We start from the raw sequence: 27,537 nt of genomic DNA, 5'->3' as shown, positions 1-27,537 counted from the left end.
GGGTAATCAGCTGGTGTGGATGCTGTGTGATGTCCCCGCCTCGCCCAAAAACAGACAGTGCACCATATGCGATTAAATGAGTACAATTTATAAAGGTTACTATAACTAAGTGATTAATAACGATACAGTATAAATGAAGAGAAAAAATAAAGAAAAGGCGCCAAACTTATCAAAGTCCAAACCACTTCGTGCACAACCGTTGGAGCTCAATTTCTGAAGTCTTCTGGCTACCATTTGATCCCCTCCAAACTCCTCGACTCGCGGCTCAGGACCCTCCGAGTGGTCAACCAAGCACATCTAGCTTCATCCCCCCTCCTCGGAGTACCTCCTGGCCTCGGAGCCCTGCTTGGGGTCCAATCCTCGCCCACCTTACAGCATTGCGTCCTCTCTCTCAACCCCCTCGCGCCGATCTCCCCAAAAGCCCGTCAACAAAAGCTTACAGACTCAGAAGAAAGAACATTAATCCCCATTTGGTTTAAAAGGAATACCATTCTCGTTATCAGTAAATTTTAACAAACAAGCTTCCAGCACTCTCTCGCAACAAAGAAACGTTCCTGCTTTTAACACAACAAAGAAACCCTTTCCCAATAGTAACAAAGAAAAAAGAAGAAACCCCCTTTTCACAAATATATGCAATTTCCAAAAAAATGGTGCATGTTAGAGAATTTTTGTGGTGATTTTCATGATCAGCAGCCCAAAATCCATCAGATGTACCCAAAAGTACTCAGGAAGTAAAATCCTTTTGTCCAGTGTTATTAGCCTGTATCTAATCACCAGTGATTCTTCAGCTAATTATTTCAGTTAAATCCAAAATATAAAATCCAATTAGAACAAGTTTTACTCTTGTCAGTTTGTTAATGGGAGTACTGCGCAGACATAACAGAAGCGTTCCCACGCAGATCCAGTGAAGAGCTTTACAAACCCAGTCTCTATAAAAAAAGAGGTATTGTCTGGTGGAGCAGTCATCGTCAGAGTGGTGAGGCTTTGGCTCAATAGGGCTTCGGCGAGAACAGGCAGAGGCAAGGTAAGTAGGTAAGTTCATTCCTTATTTAATATTTAAATCTTGAGAGATATGTCTACCGAGCCAGTGTTCTATTCTGGGCCCCAGATGTAGGATTTCCAGGAGACTCCCAGCCTCCCCGATGGCCACATCTGCACCAGGTGCATCGAGATGCAGCTCCTTACAGACAGTGTTAGGGAACTGGAGCTGCAGCTCGATGACCTTCAGCTTGTTAGGGAAAGTGAAGCAATAATAGACACCCTAAGGCTACAGGAGACAGATAAACTGGTGACTGTCAGGAGAGGGAAGGGAGAAAATCAGATCATGGAGAACACCCCTGTGGTTGTCCCTCTCAACAGTAAGTACTCCATTTTGAGTGCTGTTTGGGGGGAGGGGGAAGACCTACGTGAGGGAAGCAACAGTGGCCATTCTTCTGGCACAGAGTCTCGCCCTGTAGCCACGTGACAGGGAGGATAGGAATACAATGAGGTGGCAGATAAATGCATGGCTGAAGAATTGGAGCGGGGGCAGGGGGCAGGGATTCGGATTTTTCAATAATTGAGACCTCTTCTGGGGCAGATGGAACCTATACAAAAGGGATGAGTTGCACTTGAATCCAAGGGGGACCAATATTCTTGCAGGGAGGTTTCCCAGAGCTGTTGGGAGTGGATTAAATTAATATGGAGTGGGTGGAAACCAGGATGACAGAGCTGAGGATGAGCCAGCAGGTATACAAGTAGATGATGGATTTTACATGAAGGTAAGGAAAGACAAGCCAACAACTGGGTACAAATGCAGACAAAGCAAAGAGTTAAATTATACCAGAGAGGCAAAATTTAAAGGGACAAAGAACACAGGACTGAAGGTGCTGTTTTTAAATGCACACAGCATTCAGAATAAAGTGGACAAACTCATGGCGCAATTAGAGATTGATCAATATGACATTGTGGACATCACTGAGTCGTGGCTGAAAGAAGACCTTAGTTGGGGGCTTAACATCAAAGGACATACTTTGTATACAAAGGACAGGCAGAAAGGCATAGGCAGTTGTATGCTTCTGTTGATAAGAAATAGAATTACTTCTTTAGAAAGAGGTGACATGGGGGGGGGGGGGTCAGAAAATGTTCAATCTTTGTGGGTGGAGTTAAAGAAACTGAAAAGGTAAACAAACATAAAGACCTCCAAATGGTAGCCAAGATGTGGGGCTGAGATTGCAAAAGGAGCTGGAAAAGGCATGTAATAAGGGTAATGACACAACTGCAATGGGATTGAGAAAATCAGGTTGGTATTGGATCACCAGAGAGGGAATTGGTTGAATGTCTCCAAGATGGCTTTTTCGAGCAGCTTGTGCTTGAGCCTACGCAGGGAAAGGCCGTCTTCAATTGAGTGTTGTGTAATAACTCAGACCTTATTAGGGAATTTTATGTAAAGGGACCCTTAGGAGGAGGTGATCATAATATGATTGAGTTCATACTGCAACTTGAGAGGGAGAAGCACAAGTCACATGTATCAGTATCGCAATGGAATAAAGGGAATTACAGAGGCATGAAGGGGAGCTTGCCCCGGTGGATTGGAGGAGGATACTGGTGGGGATGACGGCAGAACAAACGTGGCTGAAGTTTCTGGGAATAGTTCACAAGGTGTAGTATAGATATGTCCCACAGAGGAAGTAGTTCTCAAATGGCAGGGGTAGGCAACCGTGGCTGATGAAGGAAGTTAAAAACTGTGTCTGTACCCACTGGAACTTGGAAGAATGTGGGTGGGGGGGGGGGGGCCTCATTGAAACCTACCAAATGTTGAAAGGACTAGATGGGGTAGATGTGAAGAGGATGTTTCCTATGGTGATGGTGACCAGAACTGGAGGGCACAACCTCAAAATTGAGAGGTGACCTTCTATAACAGAGGTAAGGAGGATTTTTTTTAGCCGGAGAGTAGTGAATCTATGGAATGCTCTGCTACAGACTGCGATGGAGGCCAAGTCCTTGTGTATATTTAAGGCGGAAGCTGATTGTTTCCTGATTGGTCAGGGTAACAAAGGATACGGTGAGAAGCCAGGTGTGTCGGGTTGAGTGGGATCTGGAACTACGGAATGATGGAATGGCGGAGCACACTTGATGGGCTGAATGGCCTAATTTTGTTCCTATGTCATGGTCTTACAGTCCAACGAATGAATTATCTATCAGAATAAGTGAGCATCCTTCAGGAGGGTGAACCCACGACAACCATCTAGCCCAGGTGGGGAACCCGGCTGAGTACTAAAGACCTGCGCCCTGCACTGGAGTGCTCACTGAGATTTTTAACCTCTCGCTTTAGCAGTCCGAGGTACGCATCTGCTTCAGGCAGGCTTCAATTACACCGGTGCCCCAAAAAACATGGCAACCTGCCTGAATGACTATCCAGAAGCACTTACATCCGCAGTGATGAAGTGTTTTGAGAGGTTAGTAATGAAACATAATGACTCCAGCCTGAGAAGGACTTGGATCTGCTCTAGTTTGCCTACTGACACAGCCAATACTATCTCATTGGCTCTTCACTCAACCCTTAAACGTTTGGATAGCAAAGATATACTTATAAAGATATACATAACAAAAGAATACTTTACAGCTCTGCATTCAATGCTATCATTTCCTCAAAACTAATCAATAAGCTTCAAGACCTTGGCCTCAACACCTCCTTGTGTAATTGGATTCTTGATTTCCTCACTTGCAGACCCAGACTCGGGTCTTGGATTGGCGACAACATCTTCTCCACAATCTCCAGCAGCCCAGGTGTACCACAAGGCTGTGTGTTTAGCCCCCTGCTCTACTCGTTTATGACTGTGTGGTTAAGCTCCAATTCCATATTTAAGTTAGCTGACACCACCACTGGCCAAATCAAAGGTGGTGATGAATCAGCATGCAAGAGGGAGATTGAAAATCTGGCTGAGTGATACCACAACAACCTCTCACTCAACATCAGCAAGACCAAAGAACTGGTTATTGATTTCAGGAGAAGGGAACTGGAGCTCCATGAGCCAGTCCTCATTGGAGGGTCAGAGGTGGAGTGTGCCAACAACTTTAAATTCCTCTGTGTTCTTATTTCAGAGGACCTACCTAGGCCCAGTAAGTAAGTACAATTACAAAGAAAGTATGACAGCGCCTCTACTTCCTTAGCGGTTTGTGAAAATTCAGCATGACTTCAAAAACTTTGATAAACTTCGATAGATGTGTTGCGGAGAGTATATTGACTGACTGCATCATAGCCTGGTATAGAAACACCAATGCCCTTAAATGGAAAATCCTACAAGAAGTAGCGGATACGGCCCAGTCTACCATAGGTACTGCCCACCTATCATTAAGCACATCTACACAAAGTGTCACAGGAAAGCAGCATCATCAAGGATCCCACCACCCAGGACATGCTCTCTTCTCCCTGCTGCCATCAGAAATGTGCTACAGGACCCTCAAGACTCACCACCACCATGTTCGGTAACAATTATTACCCTTCAACCATCAGGCTCTCAAACCAAAGGGGATAATTTCACTCAACTTCCCTTGCCCCATCATTGAAATGCTTCCACAAACTATGGACTCTTTTAAGGACTCCTCATCTCATGTTCTTAATAATTATTGTTTATTTATTTTTTATTATTAGTATTTCCTTTTTCTTCTTTCTTTTCGTATTTACACACTCGTTTACCCAATTTACTCAAATTTACCCAATTTCCCTCGGGATCAATAAAGTATGTCTGTCTGTCTGTCGTCTACCCTGTTAGTGCAGTCTTTCATTGATTCTATTATGGTTACTGGATTCATCGAGTTTGCTCACCAGAAAATTAATCTGAGTTGTATCTAGTGGCATACTGTGTATATACTTTGAGAATAAATTTACTTTGAACTTTGCATGATCAGTGGGATCCCTTCATTTGTAAATGCACATGTTTCAAAAGCTCAACAAGAATCATAAGTTGGTGAGAGCACACGGCAGGTCAGACAGCATTTCAGAGGTAATTCATCCTGACCGTCTCAGTAGTTCCTCGGGCCCACGAGTACAGCAGAGAGCCGGAGAATTTCCAGACAGGAAATCAAAATAAAGCTCTCCCACACAGACAGAATTGCATGTCAGAGTTTGGAGAAATAATCTAACTTGATTTAACTCTTCCGGAGAATACTCAAAATGCTTTGGAATTAGCAACTAGTTGCTAAGAATTAATCCATCCATAACCACATGTGGTGCTTTGCCACTGAAATTTGACACTGATTTGCTCTTCCACCTCAAAACAGCCCCAGTTCAAAGGCAGCTCACTTGTGTCCACATCAACATAGAAGCCGGGTGAACAGCGTTCAGCAGCATGTTAACACTTTTACACCCTTGCCCAACTTTCTTTTTTACACATCAGCTTAAACAAGTGCTCATGATCTCTAAGAGCTTTGATCCAAAGCAACAGGGAACAAACACATTAGCTTCTATAACTCTAAGAGATATTATTCACCATGTGACATGTACGAAGTTATGGGCTAATTCCTGAGATTTGCCTTAATAAAATTACTAGCATAAGTCAGACTCAGAATTCTAGCATTGGTATATGTTGTAATATTTGTGGTTTTGCAGCAGCAGTACATTGCAATAAATAGTATAAAATTATAAATTACAATATATAGAAAAAATAAATTAAATAAGTAGTTCAAGGAGAGAGGGAAAAAGGGAGGTGGTCTACTGGAGTGTATATTTCATTGTCCATTTAGAAATGTGATGGTGGGGGAAGAAGCTGTTCCTGAAACATTGAACTAACCGATGTGATCAAACTTTGGCAAAATTTGAAAATTTAGTGATGAGCGGTAACAGTAAAGCTTTGTTGCTGGAGGAGTTCTGGGACAGATTTAATTTTAGTGTGAGAATGCTGCCAAACAACTGGTGAATTGTAGGAAGAGGCTGTCAGAACCACATCTCCTGTCAAATAGGAAGTTACAGAACCTGGAAGCAGGCCTTTCGTCTGTGCCCAAAAGGGCTAAATTTATACTGACCAACCTCAAGATGCTTTGCAAAAGTACTGATAACTGGAATTGAACTCCATTTACTTGATCAGATTAGATAGCACTTTTGTGTTACCACATGTGAAAGGATGGAGCTAGAGAGCATCAATTGCTATTGTCCAAAAACTGACAGACCATTTGAGAAGAAATCAGAATCAGAACCAAGTTCACTGGTATGTACTGTGAATTTGTTAACTCAGTACGATACATGACAAATATAGAAAAAAATAAAGTGCATGATGTGTGTGTGTGTGTGTGTGCGCGCGTGTATTAAGTAGTTAAATTAGAAATAGTAGTGCAAAAACAGAAATAATATATATTAAAAAAGTGTTCATGGGTTCAATGTCCACTCAAAAATCAGATGGCAGAGGGGAAAAAGCTGTTCCTGAATCGCTGGATGTGTGTCTTCAGGCTTCTGTACCTCCTTCCCGACGGTAACAATGAGAAGAGGACATCAACAGAATGAAGGCTGGAAATCTGAATTCAAAGCACTTGGCAGGTCAGGCAGTACCAGGGGAAAGAGAAACAGCCAGTGAGTTATTTGAAGACACATCATTAGAACAAGGGAGAGTTAGCTTTGGGTTGTGGAAGGTATGTAGGAGAGGTGACAGAACAGGGGAAATAAGGCCAGGGTTGCCCTGGGGATAAGCTGCTGATGAAGCATTTGGGTTTATGGGTTAATAAGAGCAGTTGGAGAGGAAACAAAGGAATACTCCGCTCAGCCTGCACAAATCAGATGGACGACATCCAGCAGAACTAGCCACATAGAACCCAAGGACCCTGAAATTGTTAAAGGAAAACACAACTTGCCCAGACCGAAGAGCACATTCTGTTGCTCAAGCCTACACTGAGCTCAATACAATAGTTCTGGAGGTGACAGACAGAGAGGGCAGATGGGAATGAGGCAGAGAATTAAAGTGGCAGGTGACAGGTCACCGATCTGGGTAGAGGAGGCCAGCCGGTGAACAGTGGATGCAGGAGAATGGATTGATGAAGTACTAAGTGAATCATGGCTTCAACTGGAAGGAGGGTTTGAGAAGGAAGGAGTTAAAAGGACTGCACTTGCAGTTGTATGGGCAGGTGCTCTGAGGAGAGCAGCCAGTGGAGTGGGAAAAGTGGACCAGGGAGTCACACAAACTGACAGGAAAGGGAAAGGTAAGTCTGGTGGTGGGCAGGAGACACTATACTAAAGTATCAGATGTCTGTATGGTCCTGCACTCAGCTTTTAAAAGTGGCATCGTCTTCACACAGAGGCTGGCTTCCTAATATCACTCTTTCTACCACGATGCAGCTCAGCGGGTTATCAAGAACATCTCGCACAAAGACCAAAAATCTCAAAGCAATGAAGTGTTCCCTGTAAAGCGAGATGACCCGTAACTCTGCGGCATGTGGTTAAATTGCTGTGTGACCCCTCCTGTCCGACCAATGTTGCTGCCGTGGCGGGAGGCAGACCTGGCTGTGGGCACTGAGCTGCCCAGAGCATGGGAAAGGAGGAATGGCCACCAACAGTCCCCCTCGCCACCCGACAGCTAGGAATCATCATTTCCAAATGTCTCAGTATGTTTAAGATATTCTGAAACAGTTGGGTAAAATAATTTTTAAAATTTTAACTAATAGATTTACATAGAAATGTCAATCATGCTGAACTGTACACTCTGACTATGTCAGCTGTGGTGTCAGGTTTATTCAGCTCTTTGCTCAGTAAATTGCAGAGTGCCCGGATCTCAACAGTGGGACCAGTGGTCAGGTGCACCGACACCTACTCCCCATGACTGATAATACACAAGCAGAGACTACCAGAACACACTGACATCCCTATTTCAACTGGCCAGTGGCTTTGTACACAACCTCTGCCCAGCAATCTGTAACAAACAGAGATTGGTCCTTTCAGTAGAAAGCAAGTAAAGTGTTTGCCCTGTTGTTTCCCCTAACATTTTATGAAGAAATTTATGTCTTTCTTGAGGAGCTCAGATTCTTATCTATACTTAACTAAACTTTGAGTGCATATAATTCGTTCATCCTGCCTCTGAGAGAGAACAGGAAGTTCCGATACATCACGTACAACTGAGGTCACTGGCACACAAATTCCAAAGTTATTCCTGTCAACATACACTAAGTGCACAGCACATACACTAAATCTAGAAATTTATTTTGAAAATTTTTTTGGAGGACAGCTAGAAAAAGTTAACAGCATTTATTTGTAATTAACTCTCCTGAAGCATCAGCCAGAGGCAGAAATGGTTTCCGTTCAGATTTAGGAAAACCAAGCTTTCATTACTTCTCCAACAAGGTGCAAGGTCAAGTGGAAAATACACTCTTTGCCACTGTTATTTTGTTCATTAAGAAGTTTTTTTGTAATCGCCTTTCAGTCTGTGTTGCATTAAGGGAAGAATTTGCTCAACTTTCCACAGAAATCCTTTGGTTAGAGGCGTGTGGTCAAAGGTTAAGTAAACAGAGTCATCTTGCATTACCTCATCCTGCAGTTTCTTGGTCATTAGCTGGGATTTCTCAGCCTCCAGACCCTTGGTTTTCAGCTGCTGCTGCAGAGACGTCAACTGAGTGCGGCTCTTTTCCTTGCAGTCATCCAGATCCTTCCGCAGATCAAGGTTTGACCTCTGAGAGTCCTTGGTCACCTCAGCCATCTACACAAGTTAACAGTAGTTAAATGAGAATGGATAAAGAGGGCAAAGAAGCAAATACACATTTGTTTGGAGCTCCATATTACACATCCAATCACCGTATAGACCTGTCATTCAATCCACAGTATCCTTACAGAATCTCTCAATTAATCACCCATTAGTTCCACTTCCACACTCTGCCTCTACAGCCCTGTTTTTTTTTTGCCATCAAGTGTACACTCACTGGCCACTGTAATGTATTTTCTTTCATCAGTACCCATGATCTTTCTGTAATTGCTGGCTATCTGGAGAAGACAAATATCAGAATTGTATTGTACATTACATGCATACTTTGACAGAAAATAAAATGAACCTTAGAACCTTACAGAGTCTTTAGAGCTTGCGGAGAATGGTGCAAAAAAACAAATAAAGTATCCAGTGAGTGACAGTTCTGTGGGTGAAAATGTCTTGTTATTGAGAGAGGTCAGAGAACGGCCAGACTAGATCAAGCTGACAGACAGGTGACAGTAACTCAAATAACCAGGCGGCAGAACAGCAGAGTACCAAAAAGGATTGCAGAATGCACAACACGTTGAACCTTGAAGTGGAGGAAGATGTACCCAATGCGGCCTTCAACCTTTACATGCGTTTGCACCGGGCTTGGATTGATGAAGATGGGGAGTCACTCTGTGGTGGGGTTCTGTCTGTCACTGGTGCTGCAAAGGAGGGGTCTGGTCATGTTGCTACAAAACATGCGTGTCAGATTGCCAAAGTCAACCAAACGGTGGTTTATATATGATGGCCTAGAAAAGCTGCCAGGAAAGGACATGGTGGATCTTGAAGACTGCTTCCCTGAACAGAGTCAAAGTCATTTGACAGAGGGTCTCAATGACTTCAGTCAAGCACCGACATTTCTCTGACGCATTAATTTGACAGCATTGTTGTTCTCATGTTAACTTCATGTCTTTCCAAATATCGATAGGAAACACCGCCAGTCTGGAACCAATCTGCCTGCACTTGGGCAGGTTTGGGATGCCTAGAGAATGTACAAATCACTGTACTTGGCTGGAGTCAAGTGTGTCACTGTGTCACTGCCCATCACCCTAAGGTGGCTGTGTGGTAACAGGATGCTCACCCATTTCCCCCCCTCTGAGATGTTGTTTACCCAGAGAGTCTGTATTGCCCAGGGAGGAGCTGGAAGCTGTGTAAATCCCCTTGGACTGTTTGCTGAAGGAACATAAGTAAAGGAAATCCATTACTGTGCTGATCAACTGCAAACAGAATATTTTCTTTTAAACAGAATAACATGCTGACATACAAATGATGTTGTTCCTTTTCACGCCTTGTGGCCCATCGGGTGGCATTTTTGCTGTTTCTGTAGCATTTGACTGTTTTATTTTTACAAGACCAAGTTGCCAGCTTGATGTTCAACCCAGCAGAGATAGAAAGGAAGCAAGGAGCCGGCCGGATTCAAACTCGGGACAATTCGCCTTGAAGTACGCTGCTGATGACACACCACCACCAGCGGGCTAATGGTACACTAATGTTGGGGTATAAATGTTTCAAAATTTGATTTTTGAAACTAAAAAATATCTTCTAATGCTACTTTTAGCATCATCGCTGAGACTGGTTACACTAGTTTCAAGCTGTGCACAGATCATAAAATCAGTTACCTCAGCTGTCTTCTAGTTCTTCAGGCAGTGTCGTCATGGTACTGACACTCGTTACTAACAATTACGTCTGTCTTAGTTGATTAAAACTGCAAATAATCTTAAAGATTTCTCTCTAATCTCCTCTTCAACTCTGTACAAAAACAGCAAGCATCGCAGATATATCTTCCTTCCACTCCTTGGTACAATTTTGTAGGTAAATGGGATTTGTACAAATAGCTACAATCCCTGGCATGGACACGATGGGCTGTGGGACTCTATAACAGTGAACTTTTCCCAGTACCAGTGAACTGGCCCTCCCACAACTCCCACAATTTCAGACCAAGGGAGTAGTCGAGCAGCTGGCAGTCAGGGAAACTGGTAACCTTTGCTTCTGACACAGGACTGACAGCAGATGAGGACTGTAGCCTAATACGACTGACACTTCTATCAGTCCTCATAAGAATGAGACCATATTCGTTACTCTACATACAAGCCCTAACTCTTAGGAATATCATCCATACCACCATATCTGTGAGAGCCTTTACACTGTCCTACTTACTTACTCACTGGGCAATCAGGTTTCCTTTAAAATTCAGGGCACTGTGGAGAATGAGCAAGAACATTAAACTTGACCTGTCTCCTTCTATACAAAGTACATTGAGGGCTCTCAAATCTGAGTTAATTAAACTTCTATTAGTATGTAAGTTTGGCTAGAAATCATTATTTGGTAGCTTTTAAATAAGCAGATGTTTGCAAAATTATTTTGTGTCATCTGGTTGACCAAAAGCTGCAGCTAGCAGTGATTTGTACATTTTCTAGGAATCCCAAACCTGCCCAAGTGCAGGCAGATTGGTTCCAGACTGGCCGTGTTTCCTATCGATGTTTGGAAAGACATGAAGTTAACATGAGAACAACAATGCTGTAAAATTAACTCTTGTCAGAGAAGCATGAAGGCATCTTCCATCCATGAAGCAGTGATACATCAATATCAATTGAATAATCTGCAGTGTGATGAGTGTTCACGTAAAACGTCCAACCTCCTTCTGAAGCTTCTCAACCATCTTCTCCAATTGTCTTTTTTCATTCTCCATTTCATTCTTCGTCTTCTTTAGAAGGTCCTTCTGTACAGCCTCCGTCTGAAGTCTTTCACGTAACTCCTGATTATCCTGCGACTTTTTGTTGAGGTTTCGCTGTGAGATAAGAGAGATTAAGTAACTGAAATTCCACATTTTGTCAAAAACAATTGCAAATGCACCATGAATGACTGTCCACTAGCTTAAAACCTGTTATACCTTTTCACTTTTCCAGTTCTAAAGACAGATTAGGGAGCTGGAGCTCTAATGTTTTAGTCTCCACAGAAACAGCCTAATCTGCTCAGCAGCTCTGATGCAGCTCTTTAAAAAACAGCCACACTGCAGCAGAAGTCAGCACAGAATGGTAAGCAGACTGTAAGACCCTTTGGTCTCTGGCCCATACAAGTATTCAGCATTCATAACTATCAAAGGTGCCAATTCTGGGACACCTTGACATTCAAGTCCTTGTGAAATCCAGTGGAAGAAGCACAAAGAGAGTATCTTTGGATTTGCCAGCAGTTAGCCTGGTGAATTTGCTCACTAACTATGTGCCTAGTTAACCTGACAAAGTCATTAATCTCAAGGGGAAGAAATGGCACAAGAGAAAAAGGCAAGGTACACTGATGACTGCATGGGTGCTGTATCATGCACCCATGTGCTGAGTTTGTCAATTTCATCAACTCTGCCTCTAACTTCCACCATGCCCTTAATTTCACTTGGTCCATTTCTGACACCTCCCTCCCCTTTCTCGATCTCCCAGAGACAAACTGTTCACCAACATCTTTTATGAATTTACTGATTCCCATAGTTACCTTGGCTATATCTCTTCTCACCCTGTCTGCTGTAAAAATGTTATTCCCTTTTCTCAGTTGCCTTTGTCTCTGCTGTATCCATTCCCAGGTTGAGGCTTTCCTTTACAGGACATCAGAGAAGTCCTCTTTCTTCAAAGAACAGGGTTTCTCTTCCTCCACCACTGATGCTGCCCTCACCCACATCTCCTTCATTTCCCAAACATCTGCAATCACCCCATCTTCCCATTGCCTTAACAGTGATAGAGTTCCTCTTGTCCTTATCGACCACCCCATGAGCTTACGCATCTAACATATCAATCTCTGCAACTTCTGCCATCTCCAAAGGGATCCTGCAGCCAAACATTTCTTCACTTCTTCACACTCTCCACTTTCCACAAGGATCATTCACTCCATGTTTCTCTTATCCATTTGACCCTCTCCACTAAGCTTTCTCCAGGCACTTACCTCTGCAAGCTGCCTAAATGCTACACCTGCTCATCACCTCCTCCCACACATTCAGAGCCCCAAGCAGTCCCTCCAGGTAAGGCAGGATTTCAACTAGAATCTACTGGGGTTGACTATTGTATCTGGTGCTCCCGATGCGGCCTGCTTTCTACATTGTTGAGACCATTTATTGAACACTACCTCTCCACCCACCAAAAGTGGACTTCCTGGTGGCCAAAACTTTAATACCAATTCCCTTTCCATGGCCTCCTCTTGTGCAAAGAGGTGGCCATTCTCAGGGTGGAGGAGTAACAAATTATATTCCATCTGTGTAGCCTCCAACCTGATGGCGTGAATGTCAATTTCTCCCTCCGGTATAAAGAAATTTTGCTCCCCCTCCCCTCCTCTTCTACTCTCTTCCTTGGCATCTTACCTTATCTCACCTGCTTATCACTTACCCTTGGGTCACCTCCTCTTTCCCATTAAATTTTTCAATTGTTATAGAGCACTCTGAAAAATTAAAATGTTTAACAGCCACCAGGACAGTTGGAGGATGGGATCCCAGGGCTGACTCTGCTCTTGGACCATGCCCTGTCATCTGAGGGACAGCACTAAAACACCCCACCTTCTGCCAGCAGAAAATGTTAAATCTCTAAATCTGTGATCACCGTGGGACAGCTTCAGCAAGTCCCCAATGGCCACTTTCTCAACAGATGCGGTCTGACCTGCTGCTACAGAACTTCATACAATGAGGTCCACATGAAGGCTTTGCCTTGGAGGAGACGGTCAACAGAAATGCTTCTCTTGGTTACTTGTCTGCACTACTTTAGATTGCACTACCAGCTTTGCACCAGCCTGCTGTTTTGTGCTTATCTTTGACCTTCATGTGAGCAAGGGATTTCATTGAACTCTGCTCTACGTGACAATCTAGTCTAATGTAGACAAAAGGAGCAGAATTAGGCCATTGGGCCCATCCAGTCTGCTCCACCATTTCATCATGCCAATCCATTTTCCCTCTCAGCCCCAATCTCCTGCCTTCTCTCCCTATCCCTTCATATCCTGACTAATCAAGAATCTCTGCCTTAAATGTACTCAATGACTTTGGCAATGAATTCCACAGCTTCACCACACACTGGTTACAGAAAAGTCTTCTTCATTCTGTTCTAAATGGATGTCCCTCTAGTCTGAGGCCACGTCCTCTGGTCTTAGACTCCCCCACCATAGGAAATATCCTCTCCACATCCACTCTGTCGAGGCCTTCGAACATTCAAGAGGTTTCAAAGAGATCCCCCAACCATTCTTTTGTATTCAAGTAAAGATCCAGAGACATCAAATGCTCTTCATATGACAAGCCTTTCATTCCCAGAATTATTTTCATGAACCTCCTTTGAACCCTCTCCAATGTCAGCACATCCTTTCTTAGATAAGGGACCCAAAACTGCTCTCAATACTGCAAATAAGGCCTCACCAATGCCTTATAAAGACTCAACATTACATCCTTGTTTTTATTTTCTAGTCCTCTCAGAGTGAATGCTAACATTGCATTTGTCTTCCTCACCACCGACTCAACATGCAAATTAACCTTTCGGGAATCCTGCACGACTCTCAAATAATGTACATTAAAGACAATTAGTTGTGCATTTTTAAAATACATCCTTTACTTTATTACTTAGAAATTGTGCAGTTTTAAGCCGTAATTACTCATATGGTACCAATAGCATCGGAGTATATTCTCTTCCGTGAGTTAGATCTCCAATCCATATTTCAGAGCTGAGAATTGCAGTTTGGTTTGACCATCTAATTTCTGCCAATGAATGACAATGTGTGCTCAGAAAAACTCAGGGAAGTGTTCATTCAACTGACTGGAGAAAGGTGTATGGGATTGGTACTACTCTGTAGCTTGTTGGAACTATAAATGTTTCTTCAGCATTAGCGCATTCCTGTTAGTTGCTACATATAGCACAGGCTGTATATCCAGAACAATAACTTGTACATCTGTCCTACGTTAACACAATGAAGTGACCCAAGATGTCCCATACCCTGACGCTGAACCACAGGAGGAGCTGAAGGTCTCATTGGAGGGGAAACTGGAACAAAGGGGCTGGAGATCAGAAATAGGAAAGTTTTGTTTTACAATTGTACAGGAGTATTATGCAGTGTAAGCCTCCTTGTGTGTCACTCAAGACTAAGGAAGCTGGATCTCAGCTGGATACAGAGTACGCAACACAGGAGTGTGCCCTTCAGCCCATGATCATGGACCAAACAAATAAACAGACGATGTCTAATCCCTGCTTCCGGCGTACATACACATTCCTCCAGTCTCTGTACATTAGTGAGCCTGACTCAGAGCTGCTTAAACGTCATCATCACATCTGCTTCCACCACCACCCTTGGCAATGCACCCACCGCTCTACCCGCAAAAATCTTACCCTGCACATCCCCTTGAACTTTCCCATTCTCACCTTAAATGCCAGCCCCCTGGTATTAAACATTTTGACCCTAGGAGAAAGTTATCAGCTGTCCACCCTACCAATACCTCTCAGAATTTTAAGAACTTTCATCAGGACTCCCCCGAGCCTCCACCACTCTGAGGAAAACAGCCCCAAGTCTGTCTTCCAGGTCAACCTCAGGATGTCTCCACCAGCTCAAAAGACTCAAGTGAGGGGACATCCTGTAGTTTGAGGAATTTATTTTCAGAGAGGGTGATAAATCGCTGTAATTCTCTGCCCTGGTGGGTTGTGGAGGCAGCACCACAGAGCATTTAAAGAGGAAGTAAATTTTTGAAAGAACCGTCCATAAATTGAGGACCAGGGGAAACTGGCACAGAGTAGATGAGGTAGATCAGCCGTGATCACTCTGGATGGTGAGACAGGCCCATGGGGCCAGGCACTGTGTTTTTGTTTATTTGGGGCATCGTGAGGTCAGCAAGCATGGGGCTTGTGGTCTGGAGGTTAAGTATTACAGAAGGGAGGCTTGATGCTGAAGACTGGGCCCCATCAGTGAGCTTAAAATACATGATCTTGGTGAGAGACGGACTGCAAGGTCAGAAGCTCATCTGAGGTCATAGGAATGTGAAGCCAGTGTGCAGAAAGGTGCAGCCTTTCACACTGGCCAGTGGAATGGGAACATTTTGCCAGAAGGCTGCACAGCAGAACAAGCAAATCCTGTAGCCAACCAAAGGACTGAATCAGTCACAGAATCACATCTGGACCACCCACTTACAGCAATTGTAACTCAACCCCATGCCTCTTTGAGACCCATGCTCATGCCTACTCCTCCATCACCTTACCCACATTTCCACTTCCAACTAAGTAATCACCTTAAACCCAACACAAACCAGAGTTCCAAGGCAAGTGCACTTCCTACGTCACATGTTTGGTTTCAGTAGAAAATCTCAAGAATTCTTGTGACGCTCTTTAAACTGTCACTAATTATCAGAAGGCATGGGCTTGTGGCAGATAAGCCACAATCATATTGGAATTTGGAGCAGGTTTGACTGGTATAACTACTGTACTCAAACAATAACATACAGACATACTTACACCATTTTCTTTTCTCAAACAGAATGCAGCAAAACTAGGTTGAAAGTACAGTGGATTCCAGTTAATTGGGACACATCAGGGCCAGTACATTTTGACCCAATTAAGCAGCTGCCCAATTAGCCAAAATTTTATGAAAACAGTATAAAAACAGAAAAACTACAATTTCACGGAGTAACATGTATTTAAATGAAATACATAACAAATTTAATACTACCAATACAGTACTTTAAAAGTGTATTAGTTTCTAATAGTTATCAACAGAGGAATTCGTCCAGAGTAGACAACCATGTTCCTTTGATTGACTATAAACAAACAAAATTAGTGCACATCTAGTACAGATAATAAACTGCCTTTACACAGCTTGAGGTGAATGCTTCTCCAAATCTTCATTTTCATTGTAACTTTCAAGATTATTGCTGATACCTTCAAATTTCTCTGTAGTTCCTAATTTGTTGAAGTAGTGAAATTGTTTCTTTTTACTCTTGGCTGTTTCAACATCTCCAAGTCTAAATACTTGAAACTGCTGAATTGTCTTACTGCTTAATTCGCGCCAACTATCCGTGACAAAGTATCATGAATTTTTGAACAGTGTGGTGTTCAACAGCCACACAAATGCACACGACTTACGTTAGTTAGAAACTGCCCGGCAACAGTCTTGTGTCCCAATTAAGCAGCATAGGGTCCCAAATAAACAAAGGGAATTTTCTCAATAATATCTTGTTCTTTCAGAGTTGTTCAAAATAACTGGCTGACGCAATTAACTGATGGGCCAAATAAACAAAATCTACTCTATTTCCATTAGAGAAGAAAAATTCTAAATTCTAAAGTGTAGCCTGATAAAGGTTGAGTTAAGTTCTGCATGTTTCCCCAAAAATGCTGTGAATTGCCATGTCAGTGTAACCAGAAGGTGGTTCAGTAGTGCTCACATAATTAACACTGAGATCCACAGCCAGGAACAAATCCTCATGAACATAATACCTATCTTTCTGTCTAAAATGTGAATACAGTGAGTCTTCAATAGACTGCTCTGAGACTGGGAAATTTTTCAGTGAAACTTTGCTTTAAATTGCTGTTTACTGCATGTGGGAACAACAGGAATGTGCACCTCCTTCAGCAGTTATAGAGGCATTATGAGGGGGATAGATAGAGTTGACGTGGATAGGCTTTTTTCATTGAGAGTAGGGGAGATTCAAACAAGAGGACATGAGTTGAGACTCAGGGGGCAAAAGTTTAAAGGTAACATGAGGGTGAATTTCTTTACTCAGAGAATGGTAGCTGTGTGGAATGAGCTTCCAGTAGAAGTGGTAGAGGCAGGTTCGGTATTGTCATTTAAAGCAAAATTGGATAGGTATATGGACAGGAAAGGAATGGAGGGTTATGGGGCTGAGTGCAGGTTGGTGGGACTAGGTGAGAGTAAACGTTCGGCATGGACTAGAAGGGCCGAGATGGCCTGTTTCCCGTGCTGTAATTGTTATATGGTTATATACAAGTTACTGATCATTTCACAATATAACATCAAAGGGACATGTTGGGGGAAGAAGTAACTGGACAATCGTCTCACTATAATGTGCTTTTATTGGTGCTTAGACCTTACCTGGGCATCTTCCAGCTGACTTTCCAAAGCTCTTTTTGCAAATGAGATATCCTGTTCCTGATCCCCAACTTCTCTCAAGGCTGCTTCCAATTGCTTCTTCTCTTGCTGCAAAAGTTGAAGTAATGATCATTCATCACTGAACACACTTTAACACAGTGACATGTTTCACTGCCAACTCAGCACAGTAGTACTTGGGAGTGCCAAGTATCTCAATTGGACACACAAATCTGAGGCTATTTCAGGAGGAACTCATACCTTCATTTCACATCAGTTCCAGGAAAGGAAATGAGAAATACAAAAATATTTTGAGACTCAGTTTGCTAAACAGTGAAATGAGACCTACTGGATTCCATATTGACATATCACAAGACAGTCTTTCATGAGACTACACCAGTGATGAAATGGAAGTGTCAGGAAAAAAAAAACAAAACTTTAGATGCATTTAAAGCAAAGTTCAAACAAAATAAGCAATACAATGTACAGGTGATATCTACTCCAAAGATTTAATACTTCAAAAGAAATACCCTTAAACCCCAACACCCTCAAGAAAGGAACTGCTTTGAACCCAGACTCTAGAACTCTTCACACTGAAAAGCAGTATATAAATACTTCTCTGAAGCTACTTTTGGCTGTTGGTACAGTTAATGATTTTGGAAGCTGGTTTTATACATTTATTATACCAAATGTATAATTTCTTAAATTCACTTTTCGGGATGTGAACATCAGAGGCAAAGCTAGTCTTCATTGATCCTTAAATGCACATGAGAAGGTGACCCACTGTCTTGAAGCACTGCAGCCCTTCAGGTGAAGGTCCACCCATACAGCCAAGGAAGGATGAGTGAATAATTCGAGCTCAGGATGGTGTGCAGTTCAGAGGAGGATTTGCATACAGTGGTGTTCACATGAGTTTGCTGCCTTTGGTCTTGTCAGAAAAGTGCAGGCAAGGAACTGTAGTGGATTTTCAACATGGCAGGTACTGCAGCCAACGTGCACAATAGTGGAGGGAATGGACAGTGTGGTGGCTGGGTTACAAGTCAAGCAGGCAATTTGTTCTGATGGTGTTGAACTTTAAGCATTGACACTGGACTCATTCAGACAAGTGAAGAGTGTTCAATCACACTCCTGACCTGAGCCTTGTAGCTGATGGAAACGGTCTGTAGTGTCAATAGATGAGAAGGTACCTGGCCTCCGACCTGCTCTCGGAGCAACTACAGGTTCAGTAGGTCTTCCAGTCAATGATATCCAATGACAATGATCTCCAGTCCTCGTCCCTTAGGATGTTGATGATGTGAGTCTTAGTTACAGTGATTGTCAAGTAGAGGTCATCAGTCTCACTAGCTGGAGTTGGCCATTCCCTGGTACTTTGAGGCACATTCATCAGTTACCACATCTCAAACCCATGCCTGAATATTGTTTAGCTCTGGTACAGATGGAAGTGTTGCAAATGGGATTGAACATCATGCAGCAATCAGTGAATATCCCCAATTCTGGCTTTATGCATGAAGATCTGAGACCCAAATGGAGGGTTAAACAAGGCAAAATGTTTGCTTTCCCACCGCATACTACGGTGGGACAGACAGGCTTCGAATTATTTGTTGCTTACCTCCTGTATGAAAAGGAAAATTGCTTCTTCCCTTGCTGCAGAAGTTGAAGTGATGATCATTTTTGGGTCCATCACTAATCACACTTCAATACAATAAAACTCTGCTTTACTGTCAACTCAGCACGTCGGTACTTGGGAGTGCTATCTCAATTGGACACACAAGTCTGAGTGTTATGCTAAAATGTGAACTTGCTGGTACTTGTTGGTACACGTTGGTACTTGGGAGTGCTAACTATTTCAATTGGACACACAAGTCTGCAATACTAAAATACTATACTATAGAAAAAGAGCAGATAGGATATCTCTCCAGCTTCATTACCTCGACATGTGCCAGTTTATCCTTCTGTCTATTCTCTTCTTCCTTCATGTTATCAATGATTTGATTGAGATCACCAACTTCAGCTTCCAACTTGTCAACTTTCTTTTTCAAGCTTTCTTTTTCATCCATGAGATTCCTCACTTGATCCTCTACTGCGTTCTTTGCTCGCTTGGTCTCAATATTTTCTTGTTCCAGTTTAGTTTTGCTCTGATGGAATAAGTTAGTGATAAAAAGTTGTAAGACTTTAACATAACACTAAGATTGCTTTTTCAAAACAAGATTAACACAGTGCCATCAAACACACTAAAATATCATAAGATGGCTCTTCTAATCTTACAGACCAAGCTTGTTTGGCAAGTTGATAGGATTCTGAACGAGGTAGCTGAAGAGATTGTGGAGACACCAGTAGTCATCTTTCAAAAATCACTAAATTCTGGAATGGTTCTGAAGGACTGGAAAATTGCAAATGGCACTCCACTCGAAGAAGGTACGGAGGCAAAAGATAGGAAATTATAGGCCAGTTAGCCTGATGTCAGTGGTTGGTAAGACACTGGAATCAATTATTAAGATGAGAATCCAAGGTAATTGGAGGCATAAGATAAAATAGGCTGAAGTCAGCATGGTTTCCTCAAGGGAAAATCTTGCCTGAGGAATCTGTTGGAATTCTTTGAGGGAATAACACACAGGATAGACAAAGGAGAGTCAGTGAACATTATTAACTATCAGAAGGCCTTCGACAAGGTGCAACACAGGAGGTGGATAAACAAGGTAAGAGCCCATGGTATTATAGGAAAGATACTACCATGAATAGAGCATTGGCTGATTGGCAGGAGACAAAGAAAAGGAATAAGGGGGGCCTTTTCTAGTTGACATCTGGTGTCCAGTGGTGTTCCTCAATTGCTTGAGTGGGACTATTCATTTTCACATTATTTGTCAATAATTTGCATGACAGAATTTGTGGCCAAGTTAGTGGAAGATACAAAGGTAGTTGAAGGGACAGATAATGTTGAGGAAGGATACAGTTGGACAGACAGATTTGGAGAATGGGCAAAGAAATGGCAGATGGAAATATAGTGTAGGGAAGTGTATGATCATATATTTTGATAGAAGAAATAAAAGCCTAGACCGTTTTCTAAACCAAAAGAAAATTCAAAAAGCAGAGGTGCAAAGGAACTTGGGAATCTTGTGCAGGATTCCCTAGAGGTTGAGTCAGAGGTAAATATGGTAAATGCAATGTTAGCGTTCATTATGAGAGGATGTGAATACAAGGCAAGGATGTGATAGTGAGGCTTTAAAAGACATGGTCAGACCTCACTTGGGGTATTGTGAGCAACCTTGGGTCCCTTGTCATAAAAAGATGCGCCGGCATTGGAGAGGATCCAGAGAAGGTTCCCAAGAATGACCCCAGGAATGAAAGGGTTAACATATGATGAGATGGCTCTGGTCCTGTACTCGCTGGAGTTTAGAAGAATGAGGGGGATCTTACTGAAACCTAATGACTATTGAAAGGACTAGATAGAGCAGATGTGGAGAAGATGTTTCCTTTAGTAAGGGATTCTACAATTAGAGGACATAGCCTCAGAATTCCTTTAAATCAGAGATAGGGATTTTTTTCCAGCCAGAGGGTGGTGAATCTGTGGAATTCATTGCCACAGACAGCTGTGGAGGCCAAGGCATTGGGTATGTTTAAAATGGTTGATAGATTCTAGATTAGTAAAGGTGTCAAAGGTTACAGGGAGAAGGCAGAGAGTGGGGTTGAGAGGGATAATAAATCAGTCATAATGCAATGCCAGAGTAGACTCGATGGGTCAAATGGTCTAATAATTCTGCTCCCATATCTTGGTCTTTATACGTATGCACCATAAGCATTACCCAATGAAGTAACCGTATGCCATCATCGTCCGTCAAATTCTGTCATCAGCAGTTACAACAAATACAGTTTATGAAGGGCAGTTCAGCTATTCTAAATACCTACCTCAGATGCACAGAGATTCGTCAACTGTTATCCTACCATATGCAAAATTTCCCATTTCTATGAATTGGCTAATCTCAGAAAGGAAGATTAACACTGGATTAACACATTAGTCTTGACAGCACAATATATCACCCTCCAGCAATATTTAAACACATAGAGAAAAAAAACATAGTCTACCAGTTAACAATAACCTCTCATGGAATGGAGAAAAACATGGCTCCAAGATAAACTACAAGAGACAGAAAAGCTGATATTCTCAAAGTATTACACATTCTGATGGTGTGACGGAAAAGCCTTGAGGAACTCCAGACTACGCATAAAAGAAAAACAGCTTTCCATATTGGACCACGCTCCAGCTCAAATCAGCATGGTCAAGAGAACTAAACAAGTACAGGACAGAAAACGGGACTAACCTCGGCCAACAGTTGATCTGACAGAGCTTGTTAAGGGAACTACATTCACTCTCTCTGCTAACCAACTAATTCATTACTCCATAGATATCAAAATAAAACAGATAAAAGTCTCTTCTTATTGACCTATTTAGCTTATAAGTGACTGTCCATCAATGTGAAGAGGAAGAGAGATTGAAAATATGGGAAATGCACAAAAAAGATAACAATTCGGAATCTGCCCATCAGCATCCCCAATGTAGCACTGATTCTGAAACCAGTGAATGTTCCTGCTAATATGGGAAGGGTATGTTGTAATGATGGCATTGGGGCTCTGCAATGAGATATAGTGATTGTGTGAAAACCTAGCAGAGTTAAATGTGGAGAAGTGTGAGTCACCGACTTTGCTAAAAGGAATCAGAAGTTGCATTATCTAAATGGAGAGCAACTGCAAAAGAGTGAAGGTTACATGATGTGTCACAAAAAATTAACAGGTAAATAAATACACAAGTGGTTAAGGTAAACTGCAGTGTGAAGTGGTTAGAATAGAGGAATGGAGGGCTTTGCTCCCACTGCACAGTTGTTTTTTGTAAAGTGAAACACTGGCATGGCCCTTTTCATGCAAGGAAGCAATCAAGAGAAGAAATAGTCTGTCACCCCAGTTCAAATCATCCAGGTCGCGGGAATGGAGCCAGTCAGAGTTTGGAGAGAAATCTGAGTTCCTTCAGCATTGTATTTCCTGTATCTGATCATAACAGAGCCTGAATGCAGCTGTTACTGTTGGCACAAGACAAACACATATTTGGATAGATTGCAGTGACGTCAGCATTTAGCACTTTTACGTGTTGTGTTGATGCTATGGAAGAACCAAAGGAATGGTGAAACCAAGAAGCTGGCACAAATTTCTTTGAAGACAAAAATGTAGAAACGCCTCAAGGTGAAAGCACTTAACACCAGAACAAATGGGATTTACAGCTGCTAAACAACGTAGACAGGGGGACAATAGGAATACATTTGCCTGTAGTAAATGCTGCCATTCAAACAATAAAGGCAAGAGTGGTGTGAATGACCTGTGTGAAGAATGACACACCTATCTCACTATTTCAATCAGTGCATCTCAATACGAACCAGAAATGTCTGGTGGCAAAATCCAATCTCATTAATTCTACTAATTAATTGGAACGGAGATAGCCGAGCGGGTGACATGTTGTGGGTGCAATGTGTGGGAGATGGTGGACCCCACTGCGGTGAGCAGTGACCACATCTGCACCAAGTGTCGAATGCTGGAGGAATTTCAAACCAGGGTTGATGAGCTGGAGTCTGTGAAACACCTTGGAAAGGTTACCAAGATAATATTTAATATAACAGCCTCCTGAAAAATAATTATGAATCTGTCGAACAATTGGGGACAGGATGGTATGACCACAGGAGAGGCAGGTAGAGGGATGCAGAGACCCTCTGACCTTACAGCTGTCCAAGAGTAACAAGGTTCTTGTCCCCTGTACAAGTGATGGTGAGGCACAGCGCATCATGCAAGTGGGTGGAGAGAAAAAGAAATGCAGTAATCATGGAGGATAGCACAGTCAAGGGAGCAGATACTTTGTGGGAGAGGGAATCTCAACACTGTCTGCCTGGTGCCAGATTCCAGACGTTTGGGATGGAGAGGAACTGGGGAGGGTTTAGATCCCATTGTCGTGGTGGACATTGCATTGGTAGGACCAGGAAGGACTTTCTGCTGGGAGGTTACGAATAGCTTGGGAGAAAATTGTAAAGCAGAACCACATGATTACATGCAAATAGGCAAAAATTAAAAATCAGAGCAGTATAAGGTTTGATCTAAACTTGATGTGGGAGAATTGGGTCTTGACCCATGGGAAAAGGTGGCTGGGATGATATAGGAGATAAGGGTGGGTCGTGAAATGCAACTGAAATAGTTACCACATCTGAGCAGGGCTGGTGAGAGAAGCCCCAAGGCAGAAGGCAGAGGTTTGGCAACTGTTCGGATGTAATAAATTGTGATGAAAACTGAGACCTCATCTCAACAATCACTTTACTGTAATTTTTTGCTTGATAAGTGGGGGGGGGGGAATTACTTCAGAGTGACTACCTGTCCCCAATTGGCCCTTACCAAGTGGGTCAACCAAAGTTCAGGTTTCCTAACTCAGAGCAAATTGTGTTTATTTCCACTGTGACATATGACTATGTTGTCATAAGTGATTCCTGGGCCCTGAAAAATCAATGGTTAAGTACATAGGCTTGAAACTACAGAGGAAAATAACAATGGATAAATTCCTATTCCTCTACAAGAGGGAGGGGTTCTGTTTAAAAGTGTAGGATAATACTCTTACTGAGATTAGCCTATCAGTTGCTATTTGCTCTGCCCTTCTATGCCAGACACAGTGCCACACTGAGAAGAGATTAGAAATAAACTAACTTTCACAGAACATTTCTGTTGTGTATTTAATATTTCAATAATATTTGAGTAATCTTGTGTGTGTGAATCACATTACCACACCACATATGTGTGCCTCACTTAAAGTAAACTCGCAGTTAGACCCATATCCCTGGATTCTCATGTCTCCCTTCTGAATTAGTTTAATGTTTTAAGGTCCTGCAGGCACTGCAGGAGAAGGACGTGATGGACACGGTGGGGTGGTTCCCTGAGCAGACTGTCCAGTTCATCTGGCAAAATGCCTCATCGCCAGACCTCACCAACAGGCACCAAGACCTCCCCTGGCTGGCAGTGAGAGGGGCCCTCCCAATCCAATCCCTCCTGTATACCCAGAACGTTGTCTCCACACCCCTCTGCCCACGGGAGGACTGCAGTGAGGAGTCGGTGACCCACCTCTTTGCACACTATGGGTTCGCCGAGAAGGTATGGAGGAGGATGGAAAGGACAGTGTCGAGGTTCATCTCCAGCAGCTGCGTAACAGAGGACTCTCTGATCTACGGGCTGTTCCCGGGGATGCACATGGACACCGACATCCGGTGCTGCTGGCAGATCATCAACTCGGTCAAAGACGCTCTTTGGTCGGCCCGAAACTTGATGGTCTACCAGCACACGGAGATGTCCGTGGGAGAATGCTGCCGACTGGCACATTCTCGGCTGCAGGAGTACGTGCTGAGGGACGCACTCAAACTCGGTGCAACTACCGCAAGGGCCCGGTGGGGAAGGACCACAGTCTAGGGTTCTTCTCCCTGGGGAGTTGAGGGGTAGGGGGGTGGGGTGTATACCCCTGAACAAGTGTATGCAAATATGAAGTAACAGAGTGCCACCTGGGTGGCAAAACTGTGGGAATGTAAAGACTGTAATGGAAACATTTCTAAAGGACTGAGAGTCATTGAATGGTTTATTGTACATAATTTTATTTTTGAATAAAATTTATTTTGATTAAAAAAAGTTACAAAATATAACATTTGTGCCGAGGTATTTTTAAAATGAACCCGAGATGGCTATTGACCTGTGGAAGCATAGTGAGATGTTCGAACTAAAAAAACACAGTAAGGAACAAGTAAAAAAACGCAGCCCAGGAAGTGCATAGACAGTCAAGTTTTTTTTTTAAAAAGCAGCACAGCACATGTTCTTCAGGACAGAATTGAGTTTTCAAAAATAAAGTCAGAAAACAGAAGGATTCCTGAGTTCGTAAACAGTAAGCATCAGGTGATACTAATCATAATGAAAACAAATGGCTGATTACATAAGCAAGATATACACATTTGATTATAACAGGTAACTGTCTCATGTATACTGAGCTAATTCAAGAATATTTTGAAGCAAATGAAATAGCCAATGAGAAACAAGTACCAATTTTGCTGACTGTGTCAGGTTTAAAGATATACAGTTTGCTTCAAAATTTAACTGCTGCAACCAAACCAGCAGAAATGAGCATTGCTGATATTGTCAAAGTAATGGAGTAACATTTCGAATTGAAGCTTTAGGAATGCTTTAGGTTTCATAAGTGGAATCAAAAGGGGAGTCCATTTCAGTGTACGGTACTGAACAGAAAAGATTGTCTGAGCATTGTCAGTTTGGTAATGAGTTAATGATGCACCAAGAGATTGTTTAGTTTGTGGAATCTTACAAATAACATTCAAAATGGTTTCTAACTCAAGTACAACTTACATTTAAAAAAGCCGCTGAAATTACTGTTTCGATGGAAACCGCAGGTAGAGACGCAATTGAGATGCAGTCAGGAATGAAATTGAGTATGAACAAAATTGCAACATCTAAACAAAAAGAGGCCTAGCTGAACAAATTATGTTACCATTGTGACAGAGGCTCACATACACCAAACAAGTGCAGATTTAGAGGTGAAAGAAAAAGAAAATGAAACAAATTAGGGCACATACAAAGAACATGTCAGGCAGACAAAAACAAATGGGTGGCTCAGGGAAGAGAAAGAAGCTAAAAAGTCAAGTTGTAGTTTCAAAAAGAGCACTAATTTGCACGCTGTTGATGAAAAATATGATAATGATGAGAGTGACACAGGAATAACTAGCCTTAAGATTTACAATTTGAAAACTACCAGGAGACAAGCAATATGGCTTATACCAGAAGTGAATGGAAAGTTAATTAAAATGGAATTGGACACTGGTTTGGCTGTGTCAGTCATTCCACAAAATGAGTTGAGAGGCATTTCAAAGATACTAAACTTAAGCCTGCAGATATTCAACTAAGAATTTATGCTAGAGAAAGATAGCTCCTGTGGGAATGACATTAGTAACAGTACCAACAAGCCACATTGAGCTTGTATGTGGTAAAAATAGAAGAGCCAGTATTGTGGGGATGTGATTGGCTGAGACAACTGCAACTTTATTGGAGATCCATCCACGATTTGCATGACACATCCCCTGCAATAATGTCAACTGAAAGCAAATTAAGAAAGGTACTGTATAATGCCACAACAATCTCCACCATAAACTGTTACCTAACAGAAGACACACAAGAATTGGTGCCAACGTCTGTGCCTCTGGTTGGAAAGCATATTGGACCAAGGGAGGACCATGCTGCTCAGAGGAAGTGTGAAAGTGATGAAAGCAGTGGTCTGACTACAACAGTTTTTGTAGGCAACATATCTGAGAAAGCTTTTGATATGTTAATCAGACAGGTGCTTGAAAAATTTGACTTGGTTTTAAGGTGGAAGAGATTTCAAGGAGCTTCAGGAGAGTTGCAAGCATTCGGCTTTTGTGAGCATAAAGAACACACGTATACTCAGCGTTCTTTAAGGTTATTGCATGAACTTTAAGTGGGAGACGAGCTGCTTATAAAAGGAGATGCAAAGACCAGAGCCCAGCTGGAGGAATGGAAGGCCAAAAGAGTCAGTGGAGATAAGAAAAGAGACGATTTGTCAGATGATGTTGTGGATGAGGAAACCAAGAGGAGAGATCAGATCGTAAAGGGAGCAATAGAAGATTAATAAAATAATACTCCAGTGAACTAAATGCACCTTCCCAAGGTCAAGATACACAAACTAGAAGAAAATGAAGTTGGCTACTGCTATAAGAACTACTTCCTGCAGTCTTGT

At 42.5% G+C, this 27,537-nt stretch overlaps 1 protein-coding gene across 3 annotated transcripts in view; it reads right to left on the bottom strand.

The window, feature by feature from the left end:
* Positions 1-27,537, bottom strand: part of cgnl1 (cingulin-like 1) — a 220,783-nt gene that overhangs the window by 66,246 nt on the left and 127,000 nt on the right. For all 3 annotated transcript variants that reach the window (XM_059952553.1, XM_059952551.1, XM_059952552.1), the window contains 4 exons: positions 19,649-19,855; positions 17,727-17,831; positions 11,320-11,472; positions 8,484-8,654 (listed from right to left, as the gene is read on the bottom strand). In XM_059952553.1, coding sequence (XP_059808536.1) covers positions 8,484-8,654; positions 11,320-11,472; positions 17,727-17,831; positions 19,649-19,855 — 636 coding nt within the window. The remainder of the gene's footprint in view (positions 1-8,483; positions 8,655-11,319; positions 11,473-17,726; positions 17,832-19,648; positions 19,856-27,537) is intronic.

The sequence above is a fragment of the Hypanus sabinus genome, chromosome 28 (assembly GCF_030144855.1).
Source record: "Hypanus sabinus isolate sHypSab1 chromosome 28, sHypSab1.hap1, whole genome shotgun sequence".
NCBI lineage: Eukaryota > Metazoa > Chordata > Chondrichthyes > Myliobatiformes > Dasyatidae > Hypanus > Hypanus sabinus.
This window is presented reverse-complemented; position numbering and strand designations above follow the sequence as displayed.